Source organism: Saccopteryx leptura, chromosome 10 (genome assembly GCF_036850995.1).
Source record: "Saccopteryx leptura isolate mSacLep1 chromosome 10, mSacLep1_pri_phased_curated, whole genome shotgun sequence".
Classification (NCBI taxonomy): Eukaryota; Metazoa; Chordata; class Mammalia; order Chiroptera; family Emballonuridae; genus Saccopteryx; species Saccopteryx leptura.
Window position 1 is genome coordinate 14387405 of NC_089512.1, and position 18812 is coordinate 14406216.

An 18812-nucleotide genomic window follows, 5' to 3' on the forward strand; every position below is an offset into this window, starting at 1 on the left:
GGAGAATCAAATGGGCGCTTCTCCCATGTGCCCTGGCCGGGAATCGAACCCGGGTCCCCCGCACGCCAGGCCGACGCTCTACCGCTGAGCCAACAGGCCAGGGCTGCATTCTGTTTTGACCAACCCAAGTCAAGTATCTTGATATCACAGGCCTTTCACTGCGGTCACAGAGAAGACTGGAGGTCTGAAAGCCCATCTGCTTACATAAGGATACTGCACATCCACGACCTGATCCATTAGCAAGGAATGAAGGCAGCCATCTTAATTTCTAATTGTCAGGGCTTCTCATGTTGTCTTCCTTGTTGATGTCCTGAAAAGGGGCACCCAGTAGTAGAAAGATTCTGTGGAACCTTTGGTTTAGACCTTCCTTTTGTCACCAGTCTCCAGTTGGCTCCTCCCCTTATTCAGGCCATAAATAGGCAAAGCCCACCCACAGAAGAGGAGTCACGTGATCTGATTTGCATACTAGGAAGCACACTCAAGCTGCTCTGTGGAGAATGGGGACAAAGGGGAGGAAGGAAAAGTTGGTCCAAATGTGGTTGCTGGAAGCCTGACCTGGGGCAGAGGTGCTAATGATGGAGACGAGTAGGTGACTCAAGAGATATTTAGGAAGCTCTGGGGACTTTGTGAACTGAGAGAGGCAGAGGTAAAGGTAATGTCCAGACTTCTGGTTTTGGTGATCTGGTTAGTTAGCTGTTGATGTATAACAAAATACCCCCAAACTTGGTGGCTAAAGCAGTAATATTGTATTGTCCCTCAGACATCAGCGTGTCAGTGTGGGTGAGCAGATGTAGGCTAGAATCTGTTCAAGTGGCTCTGCTCCATGTGTCTCTCATCTTTCTCTTTCTGGGGCCAGCAGAGTACTCCCAGCATGCACCTCTCATGAAGCAGCAGAGCGTAGAGGGCCAGGGAAAGGTGTGAAGCCTCTGATGTTCTAGGCTTGGAAATGGCATCTGCATTTCCGCCTCTCTGCCACCAGCCAAAGTCTCGTGGCCAGCCCAAAGGCAAGTGGCAGGGATGAGGCCGTGGTGGGGGTGTGATGCAGGAGGGGTGAAAACCTATGGGCACAGCCTGGGCTCGGCATGTGGAAGTCCCAGGTTTGATTCCTGGCCAGGGAACACAGGAGAAGTACCCATCTGCTTCTCTACCCTTCCCCTTCTTCTTTCTCTCTATCTGTCTCTTACCCTCCTGCAGCCAAGGCTCCATTGGAGCAAAGTTGGCCCGGGCGCTGAGGATGGCTCCATGGCCTCTGCCTCAGGTACTAGAATGGCTCCGGTTGAAGAGAATCACCCCTCTAGTGAGCAACCCGGGTTGATTCCAGTTGGGATCATGTGGGAGTCTATCTCTCTGCTTCCCTGCTTCTCACTTTGGAAAAATACCAAAAAAAAAAAAAAAAAAAAAAAAAGAACTCTGGCCACCAGTGCAGTCTACCGCAGGCCACTACCAGATGGGGGTGGCTCTATTCTATGAGTCAGGAACCCATAAAGAATATTTAATAAGTCACTCTTTCTTCGGTGGGATCAATTCCAATTTCATTTCTCTCTCTCTCTTTTTTTTTACTCAATTGCTATATTGTTCATTTCTAGTCTTTATGAGTGTCCTTTTCCATATTTGTGTCTTAGGAGTTATATCACCTCTTTGAACATTGTAAACAAATGTCCAGTCCTTCTCACAGAGCTCCATCAGTCGATAGTAAACCCTCCAGTTTATGGCTTCTGCTTGCGTGCCATTTTTCTTCTCATGTGTTCAGTCATTCTGCAGACACATATCTTATTCAGCAAGATTCATTTTCACTAGAAAAACCTATCAGCCCTGTGCAATCATATAAATTGCAGTTCTTATGATTCCTTCACCTTCCAGCCCTGCCTTGAAGGTATACACAGTAGGACTGTGAAATCTGTCCTCTGCCTGCACTGGAGCAGGAAGAACACCCAGTGCAGGGTCGGGAGCCTATGGCTTGCAAGCCAGGTGTGGCTCTTTTGATGGCTGCATCTGGCTCGCAGACAAATCTTTAATAAAAAAAATAATGTTAAGAATATAAAACAAGCCTGATCTGTGGTGGCGCAGTGGCTAAAGCATCGACCTGGAATGCTGAGGTCGCTGGTTCAAAACCCTGGGCTTGCCTGGTCAAGGCACATATGGGAGTTGATGCTTCCTGCTCCTCCCCTCTTCTCTCTCTCTCTCTCTAAAATGAATAAATAAAAATCTTTAAAAAAAAAGAATATAAAACATTCTCATGTATTACAATCCATTCATTTCCTACCGCTCATGTTCATTGTTGCGGGTGGCTGGAGCCAATCACAGCTGTCCTCTGGGACAACACCAAATTTTTATTGGATAATGTGTAACGTACACGGGTCCTTGTATGGCTCTCACGAAATTACATTTCAAAATATGTGGCGTTCATGGCTCTCTCAGCCAAAAAGTTCACTGACTCCTGACCAGTGGATGCAGGGGCTGGAGGGTGTGAGCAGTGTCAAGGTGTGCTGCCCCGGCCCACTCCTGGCCCTCACAGACATGGCCTACCGCACACCCCTTCCAGAGAGCTCCTTGCTGTCCCCAAGGGTTAGCTAAAGACATTAAGGACTCTGGATGAGCCTGTCCGGCCCACAGTTTTCTGGGCCTGGGTCTCTGGATTCTCCAGACAAAGCCAATTTGGACCTAGCCGTCTCGATTCCAACAGGGTACCTTTATTAGAATACATCACACCTTGGCTCCCCACAAACAAGCCATTTTTGGATCTCGAGGGCTGACTCTGGAGCAGGACTGACTATGGCCCCCAAGCTGGACTAGACCCAGCATTTGTGGCCTAAAATCTAAGACCCCAAACCCAGCCACTCAACTCTCCCCGAGATCGTCTGAGAGCCTGGCCCTCAGTCATCCTGTCCGCCTGCGGTCTCTTCTTTGGCCTGCAAAGACTCAGTGTGGAGAGACTCTGGCATCAAACTCAGCATCATGGCTTTGAGACGGTGTTCTTCGCCTCGCCTCAGTCCCATCATGACGTGACTTATTCTCAGATACCCGATCGTCGTTCATGTCCCTAAACAAACCATTGGAGAACAAGTCATGATCTGTACATTTCAGAGCTGAAAAAAAGCTTCAAGTCTGGGGCAGCTCCGGCCATAACTGACTCTGCATTCTTGAGAGCTGGGGCTTTCCCATGCCTGCAGGTCCCCAGAACTGGGGCTTTCCATGCCTGCAGGTCCCCAGAGGTGGGGGTTTCCCATGCCTGTAGGTTAGGAGCCTGTGATGGACCCTCGCCTCTATGACCAGGTCACTTTCTTCTCCTGACCCTGCAGTCTGTCTTCTGCATCTTTAAGGTTCTGACTGCTGTCTTTATCACTAGTACTTACTGAGCACTTGCCACATGTCAGACACAGTGCCAACCATTTTATGTACGTTCAATCATCCCAAAACCCCCATGAGACAGGAAGGCTAGGCTACACGTTTTTAAACTGTCTGTGCCTCAGTGTCCTCACCTGTAAAGTAGGAAATAGTGATAGGACCTACCTTGCATGTGGTTAGGATGAAGTGTGAAAACATGTGTATAGAACAGGATCTGACACGTAATAAACGTTTTACCCTGCCCAGGCTGGTTGGCTCAGTGGTAGAGCGTTGGCCCAGCATGTGGATGTCCCAGGTTTGATAACCCGTCAAAAACACAGAAGCGACCATCTGCTTCTGTGGTCGCTTCTCCTTCTCCCCGCCCTTCTCCTTCCCCTATTTCTCTCTCTTTCCCTCCCGCAGCCATGGCTCTAACGGTTGGAGCAAGTTGGCCCTGGGTGCTGAGGATGGCTCCAAGGCCTCGCCTCAGATGCGAAAATAGCTCAATTGCCGAGCAACAGAGCAACAGCCCATGATTGGCAGAGAATCGCTCAGTAGGCAGCTTTCCAGGTAGATCCTGCTTCAGAGAACATGCAAAAGTCTGTCTCACTGCCTCCATGCCTCTCACTTAATAAAAAAATAAAAATAAATGTTCCATACCTACTAGCTATTGTTAATACTATACCATCATTGCATTTTGCAAATGAAGAAACTCAGGGGTAAGTGAAGACTCTCAGAGGTATTGGGTAACCTCCCTGTGCACATCTAGGAAGCGGTAGAAGAGATGGAACTCCAGGCCATCTGGCTCAGAGCCTGCGATCCTAGCCTGTGCTCCTAACTACATGCTATTACTCTGCTGCATTGCACTTCCTCTCTCTACAGTGCAAAGCCCAACTCACATGTCACTTCCTCTGTGAAGTGTGCCCCAACTCCCCAGATGAAAGTTCCTCTCTCCTGGGGCTCCGGTATGTCCCCCAAATCCCTCTGTCAGAGGCCATCAGTGATAACTGTTTGTGTATTTGTCTCCCCATTAACTAGCTTGCTTAGGACCAAAGACCTTTTACTTCTGACAGTCCGACCCTGACAGTGCCAGTGAGAACTTGAGGAAGGAGGGAGGACAATGGTGCGGAGAAGGAGGCCCGAGGCAGTGACCTCTGTAGCACGAGCAGAGGCCCTGGAGGACATCAGGCAGCCTCTGGCCCTCACTGTTGCCCAGGTCCCCTCAGGTCCAGGGAGAGAGTGATGTACTATGTTGGCCCAAATCCCCAAAGTGATGGTTCTCCCAATCATGACACAAGTGTTCTCCAGGGGGCACTTAGGAGACCAGAGGCCAGAAGTGTCCATGGAGGGGGTGGGGTAGAGCCAGGTTCTTGAACGGCGTTCCTGGGCTGCTGAGGCCGAGAGGCCAAAGTCATAAATCAGGACTGGGTTCAGATAGGAAAGGAGAAGTACTCAGGGAGATGATGCCAACCCAGTGTCCTTTGCCCTGGCAGGGCAGGAAGCCCAGGACATCTGTAAGGCACCCCGCCAGTCCAGACAGGCAGCCAGGAGGCAAAGAAAGTAGAGGACCTCGCCCCTGCTGGGTCAGAAGAACCAGGTGGAAGAACAGAGGCTGGGCTGGATAAAGTTGGGTGGCAACTTTACCCAGCGCCCAGGAGAGCTGGGGAGACTGCTATGGACACAGTGGCTCTTGTGTCCCAGGCCCTTTGGACAAGGGGGCAAGATGGACACACTGTCAGTGCTGAGAGCTGCAGAACCAGGCCTTGTGCTGGCCAGAGCCCAGGGCCCTCACACACCTACCTTGTCTTCAAGACGTAGTCCTCCAGGCTATCAACAAGGGGCTGCCCACGCGTTTCTGGAATCATGGCGCAGAGGAACAAACCACTGATGGCTAAGAGGCAGCAGACAATACCCGGTAGGGAATTGACTCTCTGGCCGAGGAGTGCCAGAAACAATATGCTTCCAGTCGACCAGGCCACGGTCATCAGCCCCAGACCTGTCGACCTGGAAGGAAAGGTCAGAGCTTGTCCGGGGGACCTGACGGTCCCAGAGGCTGGGTAGAGTGGAAGCAGCAGCCCCTCCACACTCTACGCCCTCCACACTCTACGCCCTCCAGACTCTGCCCTGCCCCCACTGCCAGTGTGACCTTGGAGAATGTAGTTCTCGCTGATTCAAAGTGGGTAGTAATTTTTCTGGGCCTACTTCATGGGGTCAGGAGTGGGAGAGATAAGACCCAACACTGAGGGGGTGTACAGAGAGACGGCGCAGGGGAGGGCACTGTCGCCAGCAGCGAGGTCTCAGGCAGTGAACGGCCTGGGACTCACAGCGACCCAGACAAATCTCAGCCAGTCGATGCCAAGCTGGAGTCAGACTGCCCAGGGCCAATGCTACTTCTGTCTCTTGCTCTGTCTGACCTTGAGCCAGTGCCTTTACCTGTTTGATTTCACTGTCTCAAATCTGGCTAACGATGCTGTTTGGTAGAATTTTTGTGTGAGGGTTAGCTGGGATAATCCAGTAACCTTCTCAGCACGCTGTCCATCACCGGGTGAATGCCCAATCTTAGCTGCTGCAATCCATCTTGTTTTTGTCCCACCTTCCCACCCCCCTTGGTCCGTTCCCCCCCCTCCCCAGGCTCGTACCTGACGACAGTAGGGAGGAGCTCGGCAGTGTAGACGAACACCACAACGATGGAGGACTGTAGGGTGAATTCTCCGAGCAGGATCATCAGGAGCTTTGCGGATTTCAACTCTGTGGTCAGACAACGTGAGCGCCTGAGTGTCGGTCACCCTGCCATCAGGCCCGGTGGGGGAGGCCTCCCGTCGGCTCTCCCTGGGTCTCTCTCAGAAGGCATCTCAACCGGTCAAACCCACCCTACCCACACCTGGTCAGCCGACTCAGACATTCGGTCAGTGGAGGGTCAGCCTGCCAAGGCCCAGTCAGACTGGGAGTTAGGAAACCTGCAGCGGAAGAGTTGGCCAGCGGGTCTGGATGTCCCGTGGGGACCCATGTGGCCTCTCAGGCCACCGTCTACTATGCTGGACTCAACCCCCACACCTGTGCCAATAGGCTCTCTCCTGTCTCCCACATCCTCACCCAGAGGCAAGGCCACCAAGGAGGAAGAAAAGACCCAGGAAACACCATAGCTCAGGCACCTGTGTCCCTGCTCACTGCCCTGGGTCCGGAGTTCGCAGCTCCTCCTCTGTCTACCTCTGCTGGACCCGGCCCAGCCTTCTCCCACTCCCCACTTCCGGTCCAGCTTTTCTTGGCTCTGGGATGAAATCACAGAGATCTAGTTTTATCTAGATGGGATTTTATTCCTAGTTTCTCTCACACATTCGTGAGTTTTAAACATTTGTGCTTGACTTATCATAGACCCACTTAAAAAAAAAAAAGAAAAACGAAGCAAAAGAAATTCAACAACAAAGTGGTTTGCCCGTTCTGTTTTAGCCAGCTCACACAGCCAACAATCCGGACAAGAAAGGTCCCACTCAGTCAAGAAGCTCACAATTCCAGCCCAGCCCCAGAGAAAGAGAGGGAGCCCCCTTGAGGCAGATGCGGTACACAGCAGCCCCAGCTCAGCCTTCGCCCAGGCCCCAGCAGCCCAGGGGGTTCTTATGGGTAGCGATTGATCCTGTGAACACCTGCAACTTAATGTCCACATCCTCTGTCCGATCACTCTGTAGCCCTGTGATGTGACCTGGGAATAGTCAATGTCCCTACGGTTCTGTGAAATGTTGAAACACTCCCTCCAACTTCCCATCTTTAGTTCTGAGCCCACAGGGTACTAGGGCAGCGTGCTCCCCATGGAAGGAGAGGCCCCCATGCAAGAGCAACTTCTGAGACTTAAGAGCTATACCTCATGCACTCAGGCTTTAGTGGGCTCTGCTTTCCTGGTGAAGTTACAGCTTAACTCGTATTTCCCAATCACAGGCTACAGATGAGAGGCCCGGGGGCGGGACAGTAAAATGATTGTTGACGCATGTGTCCCCATTGAACCACCAGATGTGAGGTGGGTTGGAATCGACGGAAGGTTGCCCACTCTCCTGCCTGCACAGGAACGAGTCCTCTGGACAGCACGCCCTCTCCTGGGCCTCTGAGAGCTGTGAGCGCCCCGACTTGGACCCTCCCACCACCTCCCAGGGATGGCGATGGTCTAGCAGTCAGCACTGGCTGTTGGCCTGCAGGGCTTGTGCAGGGGAGGTGGGCTTTGGGTGCAGAAGGCTTGAGGGAGGGTTTGACAGACGGCATGGGGGGACGTGCTTTGGGAAGGGTGGGCTGTACCTGAGAGGAAGTTAACGACAAGCAAGGTCATGAAGGTGCCTTGGAAAAGAGTCACAGCCAGGCTCCACTTCCTCCCAATCTGCTCCAGGAGAAAGATGGCGAACAGCCGGGCGGGCACGCCCAGGACGCCGGGAATGATCTGGCTGGTGTAGACGTTCAAGACAAACTCGTTCAATGTCAAGTCCAGCATCATAAAGGTGTAGCCAGTACTAAAGCTGGAATGAAGAGGAGGGAAACACTCAGAGAGAACAGGAGACAGAGAGACAGACGCAGATGCACACACGCGACACGCGGACGGGACAAAGTGTAAAGATGGAAGCAGAGGAGAGCGGGCAGGGTGGGAGAAGAGAAATATGCACGCGTCTGGGGGCTGCGGGCCAAGCCAGGGCCGGGGGGGCCTGCTCCCTTGCAGCCTGGCCACACCCCTGCCTTCACCAGAGCTTTAGGCAGGCAGGGCTGTTTGCAGTCCCAGCCGGCCAGCCCTATACTCACGCCACACAGGACATCGCCAAGGTCACCTTCAACAGCTGCCTATTGTTGTAGAAGTCTAGGAGTGAGGCGTCAGTCAATGGCTTTCTGGGTACCTTCAGCTATAGGACAAACAGGATCAGCCAGAGGCAGGGTGCAGACCCCAGCTTGCTCCAGGACACACAAAACCAGCCTCCCCCCCCCAACCCCCCACCCAGTGCCAGCCTGGTCTCTGGCCTTCTCCTGACAGGATTTCATGTTTCTGGGGACACCCTCTGGGCCAAGGTCTCACCTACAAGAATGAGGAGGGAAGAGGTCCTTCCCCGGCCCCCTGCCTGGCTTCGCTCTGCGTCCGAGGCCTCTTACCTGGTCCAATAGACTTGGAGGAATCTTCCTGTTGTTCACAGCAGCCGCATAGCGCAGCACGTGCTTGGCCTGCTTCATCTTCCCTTTCACCATCAGCCACCGAGGGGACTCTGGGAGGATCCTGCATGGCAAACCCCTCCCTCATCCATCACTCCAAGATGCCCCAGAGACCAAAGTGGGCCCCATCCCCGCCTCCATGGTGGCCATCCCGTTCCAGCCTGAGCTCATTCAGATGTCGGAGGCCTTGGAGGTGGCCATCACTCTGGAGGTGTCCTCCTTCTCTCCTTGGTAGTCATCGCCCCGCCCTTGCCCAAGCCACACACAGGCCCCACTGGTGCTCGGTGCCACCCTGGCCACACACTGCCTCTGCCCGCAGTCTCTTTCCCCTCCGTCTACTCTGAAGGCTCTCTGCTTTCTATCTCAGGGTCATCCCCACTGGCCCAGGCATGCCGAGGGCACTGTCCTGCACACCCATGCCCACACCCACGCTTGGAGCCTCATTCTCAGAGGTGGGATTTCAGCCCAACATGGGGAAGGAGTCGTTTCCTAGACAGCCCCATTTTTGGGCCCTCCTAAAAACTCCACGGCCCCCTGCCACATCACAGGGGCCACTTCGCGGTTAGGAAGGACAACAGAGTCTTTGTCAGCCTCAATTTTCCTTTTTCTCTGCCTTCAATCCTGACCATTTCCCTGTCCTTGAATCTTGCCATATGACACTATCCCTTCTGGTTCTCTGACATCTCCTGAAGGGTATCCTAGGAGGAGGGGCAAGCTGGGGTCCAGAGGCTCTGCCCCTGACTCTCTCTCATCTCATCCACTCATACTTTCTCCGGGGAACATTCCACCCCCTTCAGCCCTCCAAGGACCCTTCCCACCCCTCAACCTCCAGTCTGCCGGGCCCCACCCTGTGCACGCCCGGTGCTCCTTTGCTTACCAGATATAGGAAATGGTAAAGAATATAGGTGACGCCCCGATCAGGTACAGCATCCGCCAGTGGGAAAATGTGTAGGCAAGCCCAGCCAGGTACAGGAACCCAAAGGCATAAAAGCACTGGTCCAGGACGATGGCGTGGGCCCGGTGCTCCCCTGTTAGCCACTCAGTCACTGTACAGAGGCCAAGAGGACAGCATCACGGTCAGCTCAGGGTCCTTCTGAGATGCCCAGCCCTGCTTGAGACAGTTCAGGCTGAGCAAAGGTTCTTTTGCCTGCTCACGATCTGCCCTATGTCCAGAGACAGCCTTCCAAAGCCAGGAGGCAGAGTGCCTTTCTGTCCTCCAAGGCACAGTCCCGGCCCCTTGTCTGACCTCCCAACCACAGCTATAGCCTCCGGTCCCTTGTCAGCCCAGCTGCTCCCTGTCCACCTCTTGCCTGACCACATGCGCGTCACTGGAAGGCCTGCTTCTGGGCCTCGTGACTGCCAGATGGAGAGACAAGAAATCACTCTCCTTTTCTTTGTTCTTAGTGCATCTGTGCTTTCGCCACTTCGGTCGAGCCTGTGTGGAGGAACCCGATCCCTCTGGCCGGGCTTTGGGGTCTCCTGCCAGGGAACCGTGAGCACATCAGGAGATGGCAGCTGTAAGGCTGAATGAGTGTGTGGGCCCTTCTTCAGGGATTAATAACTGTAAGGCGTGGGGCGGTGGGTGGTGTATCAGGAGTCGTGAAAGGGGGATGTGTAGGGTGGAGGTGGTCAGAATGGAGAATGAGGGTGGAAGGGCCGTCTGGGCACGGATTCTCTGCACCTCCAGGCAGCCTGGAGTGGAGGCTCCTTTCTCTACCACCAGCGGGCTTGAGTCTCAATTTCAATCTGCAGGTTCGCCCATGGACCCCTTCCCCGCGAAGCTCAGACTCACTTAAAGATATGCTGCTGAGGCTGTAGCCCACCAACGCCTGGGATACCATGAAGCGGTAGAACCGATACTGCTGAAAGGTACTGACGAAGGCTGACCCGAAGCCGAAGATCATCATTTCCATGATTGACAGCAGGATGGTAGGGTAGCGGCCAAACCTGAGGGCAGGTGAGGGGGCTGCTCCAAGTGCGTAGGCCTCCCCGTCTGGCCCCAGCCGGATCCCTGGGGCCAGGGCCTGAGCCATCCATGGACCTCCAGAATGCCTCTCCCCTCGCCTTCCTCAGCCCCAGACTCCTCAACTCTGAATGCCCACGAGGACGAGGCAAGGGCATCCCAAGGACCGGAAGAAACTCTGGGAGACTCACTTGTCACTTAGGGTCCCGAAGACGAGCGCCCCCATCACAAGGCCGGCCATGAACACGGTCTGCTGAGCTTCTATTTTAATTTCCTTTGCACACACCAGGTCAAACTGGGAATTATATGTAAGGATTGGTCACAGGCCTCCACCCCAGGGTCAGCCTTCTGGGTCCAGAGTCTGAGCTTCCTCCCAGGGTGGGCCTTCAAGCACAAGGGGCCTGGGACGGAGACAGGTTCTGTGTGCATAGCCTGCCTCAGCTCTGTGACCTCTGAACAGGGATCCTCGTTTCTGCCCTGGCCCTTCCTCTGCAGGGTGACCTTGAGCCAATTGCTTCCTCTCCCTGATCCTCAGTTTCCGCCCCTGACTGGTGAAGGTGAGGGCATATCTCTGGGTCTGTGCGGTACCTACAGACATCTCAGGACAAGGCACACCTCATTGACCAGCGATCGTGTCTTGCTCTTGGGATAGACCCAGCCATCGCTGCACGACTGCGTTTGGTTGAGGCCAAACTGGATGATGGAATCCAGATCCCAGGACACAGGCAAAAACATGTTGCAGGTGTCCAAACTGCCATTGGCATGTCGGGGCAGGGTCAGATTCAGCTGCTCGTCCTCTGACAGGTTCGGGCCCACTGCCAGAATCCAGCTGGTATTGCAATAGGCCTTCTGGGCTGAGAACACGAACATGTCAATAAACATGAAAAAAGAGGACAGCAAGTAGGGCAGAAAGCCTAGGGCCACCAGGCCCCGCTGGAATGTGCCAAATCCCCCCACTGCATCTAGGACACGGGCAATGATGTCATCCTTCATGGTGCTGATGGCACTCAGCTCCGTCCTCAGAGATTCGGACTGGGATTGCTTTGTGGCCACACTGAAGTTGCTGGGAGCATTCTGGGTTTTGAGCTCCATTCTCAAGTTGTCCTTGCTTGCCATCTGTTCAAAGAAAGGACACAGTTCGGTCTCTACTGATACCACTTCCTAGACATCAGGGGCTGCTGTGGGAGCCACTGGCTAGAAATTAGCCTCTCTGCTGGAACAGTTTGAATCCCAAACAAGCTGTGCTCTGTAGTTCCCTTCTTTGCTTCAGAAGTTTCTTAGTTAACATACTTTGTCCCCCATTGGCCCACCTATCTCTATTTTTTTTTTCTGAAGCTGGAAACGGGGAGAGACAGTCAGACAGACTCCCGCATGCGTCCGACAGGGATCCACCCGGCACGCCACCAGGGGGTGACGCTCTGCCCACCAGTGGGCGATACTCTGCCCCTCTGGGGCGTCGCTCTTCCGCTACCAGAGCTACTCTAGCGCCTGGGGCAGAGGCCAAGGAGCCATCCCCAGTGCCCAGACCATCTCTGCTCCAATGGAGCCTCGGCTACGGGAGGGGAAGAGAGAGACAGAGAGGAAGGAGGGGGGGTGGAGAAGCAAATGGGCGCCTCTCCTATGTGCCCTGGCTGGAAATCGAACCCAGGTCCCCCGCACGCCAGGCCGACGCTCTACTGCTGAGCCAACCGGACAGGGCCCATCTCTATTTTTTAATGCTTTAGGAAATGCTGTGCTAAGTCCTAAGGAATTCTGCTATAACTTCCCACAACTTCAACTTTTTTTTTTTTTGTATTTTTCTGAAGCTGGAAACGGGGAAGCATTCACAGACGCCCGCATGCGCCCGACTGGTATCCACCCGATATGCCCACCAGGGGGCGATGCTCTGCCCATCCGGGGCGTCGCTCTGTTGAGACCAGAGCCATTCTAGCGCCGAGGCAGAGGCCATGAAGCCATCCCCAGCGCCCGGGCCATCTTTGCTCCAATGGAGCCTTGGCTTTGGGAGGGGAAGAGAGAGACAGAGAGGAAGGAGAGGGAAGGAGTGGAGAAGCAGATGGGCGCTTCTCCTGTGTGCCCTGGCCAGGAATCGAACCCGGGACTTCCACACACCAGGCCGATGCTCTACCACTGAGCCAAATGGCCAGGGCCACAACTTCAACTATTCACACACACACCAAGGCACTACCTGTCTGGCGAAAGAAGAGTTCTCCAGGGAACAAAAACCAATAATCCTCTCGTCCCCGCCCCTGCCCTCAGATCTGCATCAGGAGTGGCCAGAGCAAAGCCCAGGGTGGTGGCTGGAAGCCATGGCCATGGAGGTGGGGAGCCAGGGCCAGTATCGGGAGGCGCCCAGACAGTAGGATGCATACAGCAGCATAGCACCTAGCCAGCGGCAGGGCTGGGGAGGCGTTAGGTGGCAACACTGACTGTAAGGACGCTACCTGGAACAGCAATAAGGAAGGTGGGGAACTAAGTTGAAATCTCTGCTTGGAGCCAAAACCCTGAGCACGGCTGAAGAGGTCCTGGATTAGGGCAACCCGTACCTGTGGGTTTCCCTGGCTTGCCTCTGCAGTTGGACCTGTCAGTGTAGATTTCCTCAAAGGATCACTTGTTGCCAAGCCAGTCATTCCTGAAAAGAAACATTTTATGTATATTTTATCACAATGAAAATGGTATACAAATACATATGTGTAAGACATTTGTGCAAAATAATTATAAAACTTAGGTAAATATGTTAGGGAAAAAAAACCAGAGAGGTGTCTCAAGGTCATGAATTAAAGTTGTCTCTTCTTCCCCATATTGATCTGCACAATCAGTACAACAACTCCAGTCAAAATCCCAAAGATATTGGTTGTGAAATTTGTTCAGATAATTCTAAAAAAATTTTTTTAAGATTTTGTTTATTGATTCTTAGAGAAAGAGAGACAGAGACAGGAAGGGAGAGAGATGAGAAGCATCAACTCGTAGTTGTGGCACCTTAGATGTTCATTGATTGCTTCTCATATGTTTCTTGACCAGGGGGCTCCAGCAGAGCCAGTGACCCCTTGCTCAAGCCAGCGACCTTGGGCTCATGTGGATGATTCCACACTCAAGCCGTACAAGTCTACGCTCAAACCAGCAACCTCAGGGTTTCAAACCTGGGACCTCAGCATCCCAGGCCAACACTCTATCCACTGAGCCAAGACAAATCAGGCAATAACACACTAAGAATATTAGAAAAAGGAGCCCAGATGCCCATTGACAGAAGAATAGATAAACTCAGGTATGTTTAGAGAGTGGACTATAACACAGCAGTGAAAACAAATCCATTTCAGCTACATCCATTACGACTTGACAGGCTATGGCTGGTTGAGGATGAGCGGGACCCTGAGCAGAGGAATGCGGGCAGCCTCCTCCGGAAGCTGGACAAGGCAAGGAAACCGGTTCCCCCAGAGCCTCCGGCAAGGGAACAGCCTGCTGACACCGTGACTTTAGCCCAGTGAGGCCTATTTGGGACTCTTACCTTCCGAACTAGACCGTAATACAGTGGTCCCCATCTTTTTTGGGCTACGGACCGGTTTATTGTCAGAAAATGTTTTCACGGACCGGCCTTTAGGGTGGGACGGATAAATGCACAAAATAAAATTATGCGACCGGAGTGAAAACTGTGGTATTTTTACTTTTTTTTTTTTTTTTTTATATTTTTCTGAAGCTGGAAACTGGGAGAGACAGTCAGACAGACTCCCGCATGCGCCCGACCGGGATCCACCTGGCACGCCCACCAGGGGCGAAGCTCTGCCCACCAGGGGGCGATGCTCTGCCCCTCCGGGGGGTCGCTCTGCCGCGACCAGAGCCACTCTAGCGCCTGGGGCAGAGGCCAAGGAGCCATCCCCAGCGCCCGGGCCATCTTTGCTCCAATGGAGCCTTGGCTGCGGGAGGGGAAGAGAGAGACAGAGAGGAAGGAGGGGGTGGGGGTGGAGTAGCAAATGGGCGCTTCTCCTATGTGCCCTGGCCGGGAATCGAACCCGGGTCCCCCGCACGCCAGGCCGACGCTCTACTGCTGAGCCAACCGGCCAGGGCCAAAACTGTGGTATTTTTAAATATAATTGTCGAACTTACGAGACAAGCGTCAAGAGTGAGTCTTAGATGGATGTAACAGAGGGAATCTGGTCATTTTTAAAAAATAAAACATCATTCAGACTTAAATATAAATAAAACGGAAATAATGTAAGTTATTTATTCTTTCTGTGTGGACTGGTACCAAATGGCCCACAGACTGGTATCGGTCCGCGGCCCGGGGGTTGGGGAACCACTGCCATAATACACGGGTGTTGTTTTAAGCTACTAAATTAGGAGTAATCTGCGACAGCAGCATCAGGATAGCAGTGCAGGGTGAGTGTGTGTGAGGGTGGAGCGGGCGGAGGTGGGCAGAGGAGACTTCCCGGGGGGAGGGAGAGGAGGAAGGGAACCTTTGCTCTCCTCCCAGAGAGTTGGCTTTCAGTCCTGGAGCCCGCTGTACCCACTGTGCCCTGCGGCCTCCTTCAGGGACCCCCCCAGCATCCCCTGAACACCCACACGGGTGTGACAGTCTGCCAGGACCTGAGACACTTGCTCCCTCTACTGACCCCACAGGTCCCCTGCCAGGTAGACAGGCCCCAGGCAATTGGTTCTCAATGTACAAGAGAGGAAACTGAGGCCTAGAAAAGTACAGCCCGGGGCAACTCTCTCTGAGGGCAGGAAATGGCCAGATGCCACCCTGGAGAACTCACACTTTCCGTGCGGGCAGCCTGCTCCGTCCACACACGCCCCGCAGTCTAACGGGTCCTGGCAGGCTCCTGTTCACTCTGTGCTGAGAATGGGGCCTCACAACAGCCACCCTCCACACCCTCCTCGTCCCTCCGTCCTGGAGACAAAATCACCAGCCAAGCCAGGGCCTACCGGAACACAATCCAGGACCAGTAGGACCGTTGGCAGCAGAACCTTTGAGTTCCGTTGGTGGCCAGTAGTGTCACATGGGCAGGGATGTCCGTTGGGTGGGCTAGGAATGATGAGGAGCAGCATTCTACTCCAGGGGCATAACTGCCCGCAGACCCGGGGACAGAATGGGACAAGGCAGGATGGGAAAAACTCCACGTGAGCCTGCTCCATACCTTTGTGCAGACTGTCCCTGGCACCTGGAGCCCCTGCTTTCCCGTTAAGGGTCTCACCTCCACTTGGGGAGATTCTCCCATCGGTCCAGACAGAACTTATCCATCTTCGTCCCCATACGTCAGGTGGGGGTGGTGGGGACAGTCAGAGGGGGAACCAGCTGAACCTTCAGCGGCTCCCAGACCAGGGGGCGGAGGTGAGGCACGGCTTTGGCAGGACCCAGCAGTGGCACCGCGACTCTGCGCAGGACAGTCCTGTCCCTGCAACCGAACGGGAGGAGGCTGCGGAGGGAGGAGGTTGGGTGGTGAGAAGTCGGGGAGCTGCGACAGAATGGCTTGTCCTTCTCCAAGAGGAGACAGAAGGGAGGGGTGCAGAGCAGAGCTGAGAAAAGACACTGGTGAGAGCAGGAGGACCAGCTGACCAGAGGAATCAGGTGGGAATGCTGGGCGCAGTGAAAGACCCCGTGGAGCCTGATGACCGTCAATATACAGAACAGCCTTGCAGGCAGGGGACCCTCTCCAGCAGTGCCCAGCAGGCCGGGGGCCGGGAGAATGAATGTGAATGTTTGGGCTCTTCGGCTGATGTTTGCGTTCAACCACAGGGCGAAAGGGATAAATTACAAGGTTTTGGACACAGAGAGAAAGGATCCTTATCTCTCAATAGAAATTAAAGTGCTGGCTTACCTCTTCAAATCTGAGGACAGAGGTGGGGAGGCAGTAATAAGGCCAACAGACCACAAGGGCCCACTGAGGCTAAGGACGGCGTTGTGGACTGAATGCTGGTGTCCTCCCTCAGCCTCCCAAATTTATATGTTGAAGCCTTAGCTCCCAGTGGTATTTGGAGCTGGCTGTTGGGGAGGCGACTTGGGTTAAGGAGGCCATGAGCATGGGCCTTCCTGATGAGATCAGTAGTAGCTTTCTAAGAAGAGAGAGCTCCTTCTCCCTCCACCTGCACGCAGAAGAAACACTGGTGAGGGCACAGCGAGGAGGTGGTGACCGCAAGCCAAGAAGAGAGCCCCCATCAGAACCTGACCCTGCTGGCACCCTGATCTTGGACTTCCAGCCTCCAGAACCGTGAAAGAATCAATTTGTTTCAAAAGCCACCAATTTTGGGTGCTCTTGTTATTGCAGCCCGGGCAGGCGAAGGCAGATGGGAAGGATGGAGCAAGGATTCCGAAGGTGGGATGCTGTGGTCAGGGGAGGGGACTCCTGAATATATATTCCTTCGCTCATATGTCAGACATTTTTGAGATGTTAGCAGTAGGCTGCTTTCTCCCAAGCTGATGGTGGGTGCTGGAGCGCATGGGACAAGCACAGACCAGGTGGCGTTAGCTGAATGAGGCTGTGTGAGCCGGAGCGCACGGGACAAGCACGGACCAGGTGGCGTTAGCTGAATGAGGCGGTGTGAGCCGGAGCGCCCGGAACAAGCACGGACCAGGTGGCGTTAGCTGAATGAGACGGTGTGAGCCGGAGCGCCCGGGACAAGCACGGACCAGGTGGCGTTAGCTGAATGAGGCGGTGTGAGCCGGAGCGCCCGGGACAAGCACGGACCAGGTGGCGTTAGCTGAATGAGGCTGTGTGAGCCGGAGCGCACGGGACAAGCACGGACCAGGTGGCGTTAGCTGAATGAGGCTGTGTGAGCCGGAGCGCACGGGACAAGCACGGACCAGGTGGCGTTAGCTGAATGAGGCGGTGTGAGCCGGAGCGCACGGGACAAGCACGGACCAGGTGGCGTTAGCTGAATGAGGCGGTGTGAGCCGGAGCGCACGGGACAAGCACGGACCAGGTGGCGTTAGCTGAATGAGGCTGTGTGAGCCGGAGCGCACGGGACAAGCACGGACCAGGTGGCGTTAGCTGAATGAGGCGGTGTGAGCCGGAGCGCAGTCGGCGGAAGCAAGGAAGACACGGGATTCTACAAGAGGTTTGTACAAGTGCGAAGGGCTGACAGGATCGAGCAGCAGCAACGGGGAGCACAGAGGCGCCCACCCCACGTCCCCGGCGTGGAAAGGACGTGTGACCACGGGAAGAGGCGGGAGGCGGGGTACCTTTCTGAAAGGGCTGAGGACGCAGGGGTTTCTGCTAAATTCAAAGCAGCCATTTTAGAGACAGTTAGGAGACCGTGGTTACAACTGGGTGTAGTTGGGGCCAGGTCAGTGGACTGGAGTCCAAGTAGAGGAGTTGGCCGAGGAAGCGTGGGGCTGCCTTAGACTTTTGACAGTGTCATAATCAACACAAGAGGCATAATAATAGGATAATGGTCTATCTCAGGGGTTTCTCTGAGGACGGTGGGCACTGAGCCCAGGGGCAGAGGAAACTGAGAAGCTAGCCTGTGTGCCCAGGACACAGGCCCGGGGAGCAGCCACCCAGAACAAAGGGCCTTCACCTCCTCACTGGCCCTGCGATCCAGCTTCCTCTCAGTTCCCGTGCCGTCACCCATTTCCTCATTGGAAAGTTGTCAGGATCCACTGAGGTCATAAAAATTGGCAATCATTTTGATGTTTTAATGCCCGGCCTGATTTCCCTGCTTCTTTATTTTTATTTTTTTTTTATTTTTTTTTTTTATTTTTTTTTTTTTTTCTTTTTCATTTTTCTGAAGCTGGAAACAGGGAGAGACAGTCAGACAGACTCCCGCATGCGCCCGACCGGGATCCACCCGGCACACCCACCAGGGGCGGTGCTCTGCCCCCCAGGGGGCGATGCTCTGCCCATCCTGGGCGTCGCCATATTGCGACCAGAGCCACTCTAGCGCCTGAGGCAGAGGCCACAGAGCCATGCCCAGCGCCCGGGCCATCTTTGCTCCAATGGAGCCTTGGCTGCGGGAGGGGAAGAGAGAGACAGAGAGGAAAGCGCGGCGGAGGGGTGGAGAAGCAAATGGGCGCTTCTCCTATGTGCCCTGGCCGGGAATCGAACCCGGGTCCTCCGCACGCTAGGCCGACGCTCTACCGCTGAGCCAACCGGCCAGGGCCCCTGCTTCTTACTTTTGGCTTCTGCTAACACATTTTGCAGGTCGAGAGTACTTTCTCAAATACAAAACTTACTGAGCCTCTCTCATGCTTCAAGAGAAACGATGGCTTTTATTGCCCTCAGAACACGTTCAAAAGCTAAGGCTATGGCCGTCCCAGCCCACCTGGGTCAGGCTCTGCACCCACAGAAACCCTGGACGCTGCAGCCCCTGCCCACTGCTGGTCTTCCCTCAGGAAGCCCGTCGGCACCCTGCCCGCCTTCTC

General features: G+C 54.4%; 2 protein-coding genes across 3 annotated transcripts in view; both read right to left on the bottom strand.

Moving 5' to 3' along the window:
* XYLB (xylulokinase) overlaps positions 1-18812 on the bottom strand; it is a 66279-nt gene that overhangs the window by 41717 nt on the left and 5750 nt on the right. The window lies entirely within an intron of this gene.
* Positions 2675-16995, bottom strand: LOC136382358 (solute carrier family 22 member 14-like). 2 transcript variants are annotated; one of them, XM_066351512.1, is made up of 13 exons: positions 16270-16995; positions 15646-15846; positions 13003-13088; positions 11075-11575; positions 10651-10754; positions 10289-10443; positions 9374-9542; positions 8440-8560; positions 8098-8195; positions 7606-7820; positions 5964-6072; positions 5125-5328; positions 2675-3040 (listed from the first exon to the last, which is right to left on the bottom strand). In XM_066351512.1, exons 3-13 carry the CDS (start codon positions 13084-13086, stop codon positions 2920-2922), a joined length of 1881 nt encoding a protein of 626 aa, XP_066207609.1. In that variant the 5' UTR covers positions 13087-13088; positions 15646-15846; positions 16270-16995; the 3' UTR covers positions 2675-2919. The 2 variants fall into 2 exon arrangements, with proteins under 2 accessions (XP_066207609.1, XP_066207610.1); XM_066351513.1 differs by lacking the exons at positions 15646-15846; positions 16270-16995 and adding an exon at positions 15208-15525.

Bases quoted from the DNA above. Each gene is read 5' to 3' on its own strand.
- LOC136382358 (XM_066351512.1), bottom strand. From the start codon at position 13,086: ATGACTGGCTTGGCAACAAGTGATCCTTTGAGGAAATCTACACTGACA. The intron at 10,755-11,074 runs GTGTGCCTTGTC...TATAATTCCCAG, and splicing joins CACGATCGCTGGTCAATGAG to TTTGACCTGGTGTGTGCAAA. The intron at 6,073-7,605 runs GTACAGCCCACC...GTCTGACCACAG, and splicing joins TGTCGTTAACTTCCTCTCAG to AGTTGAAATCCGCAAAGCTC.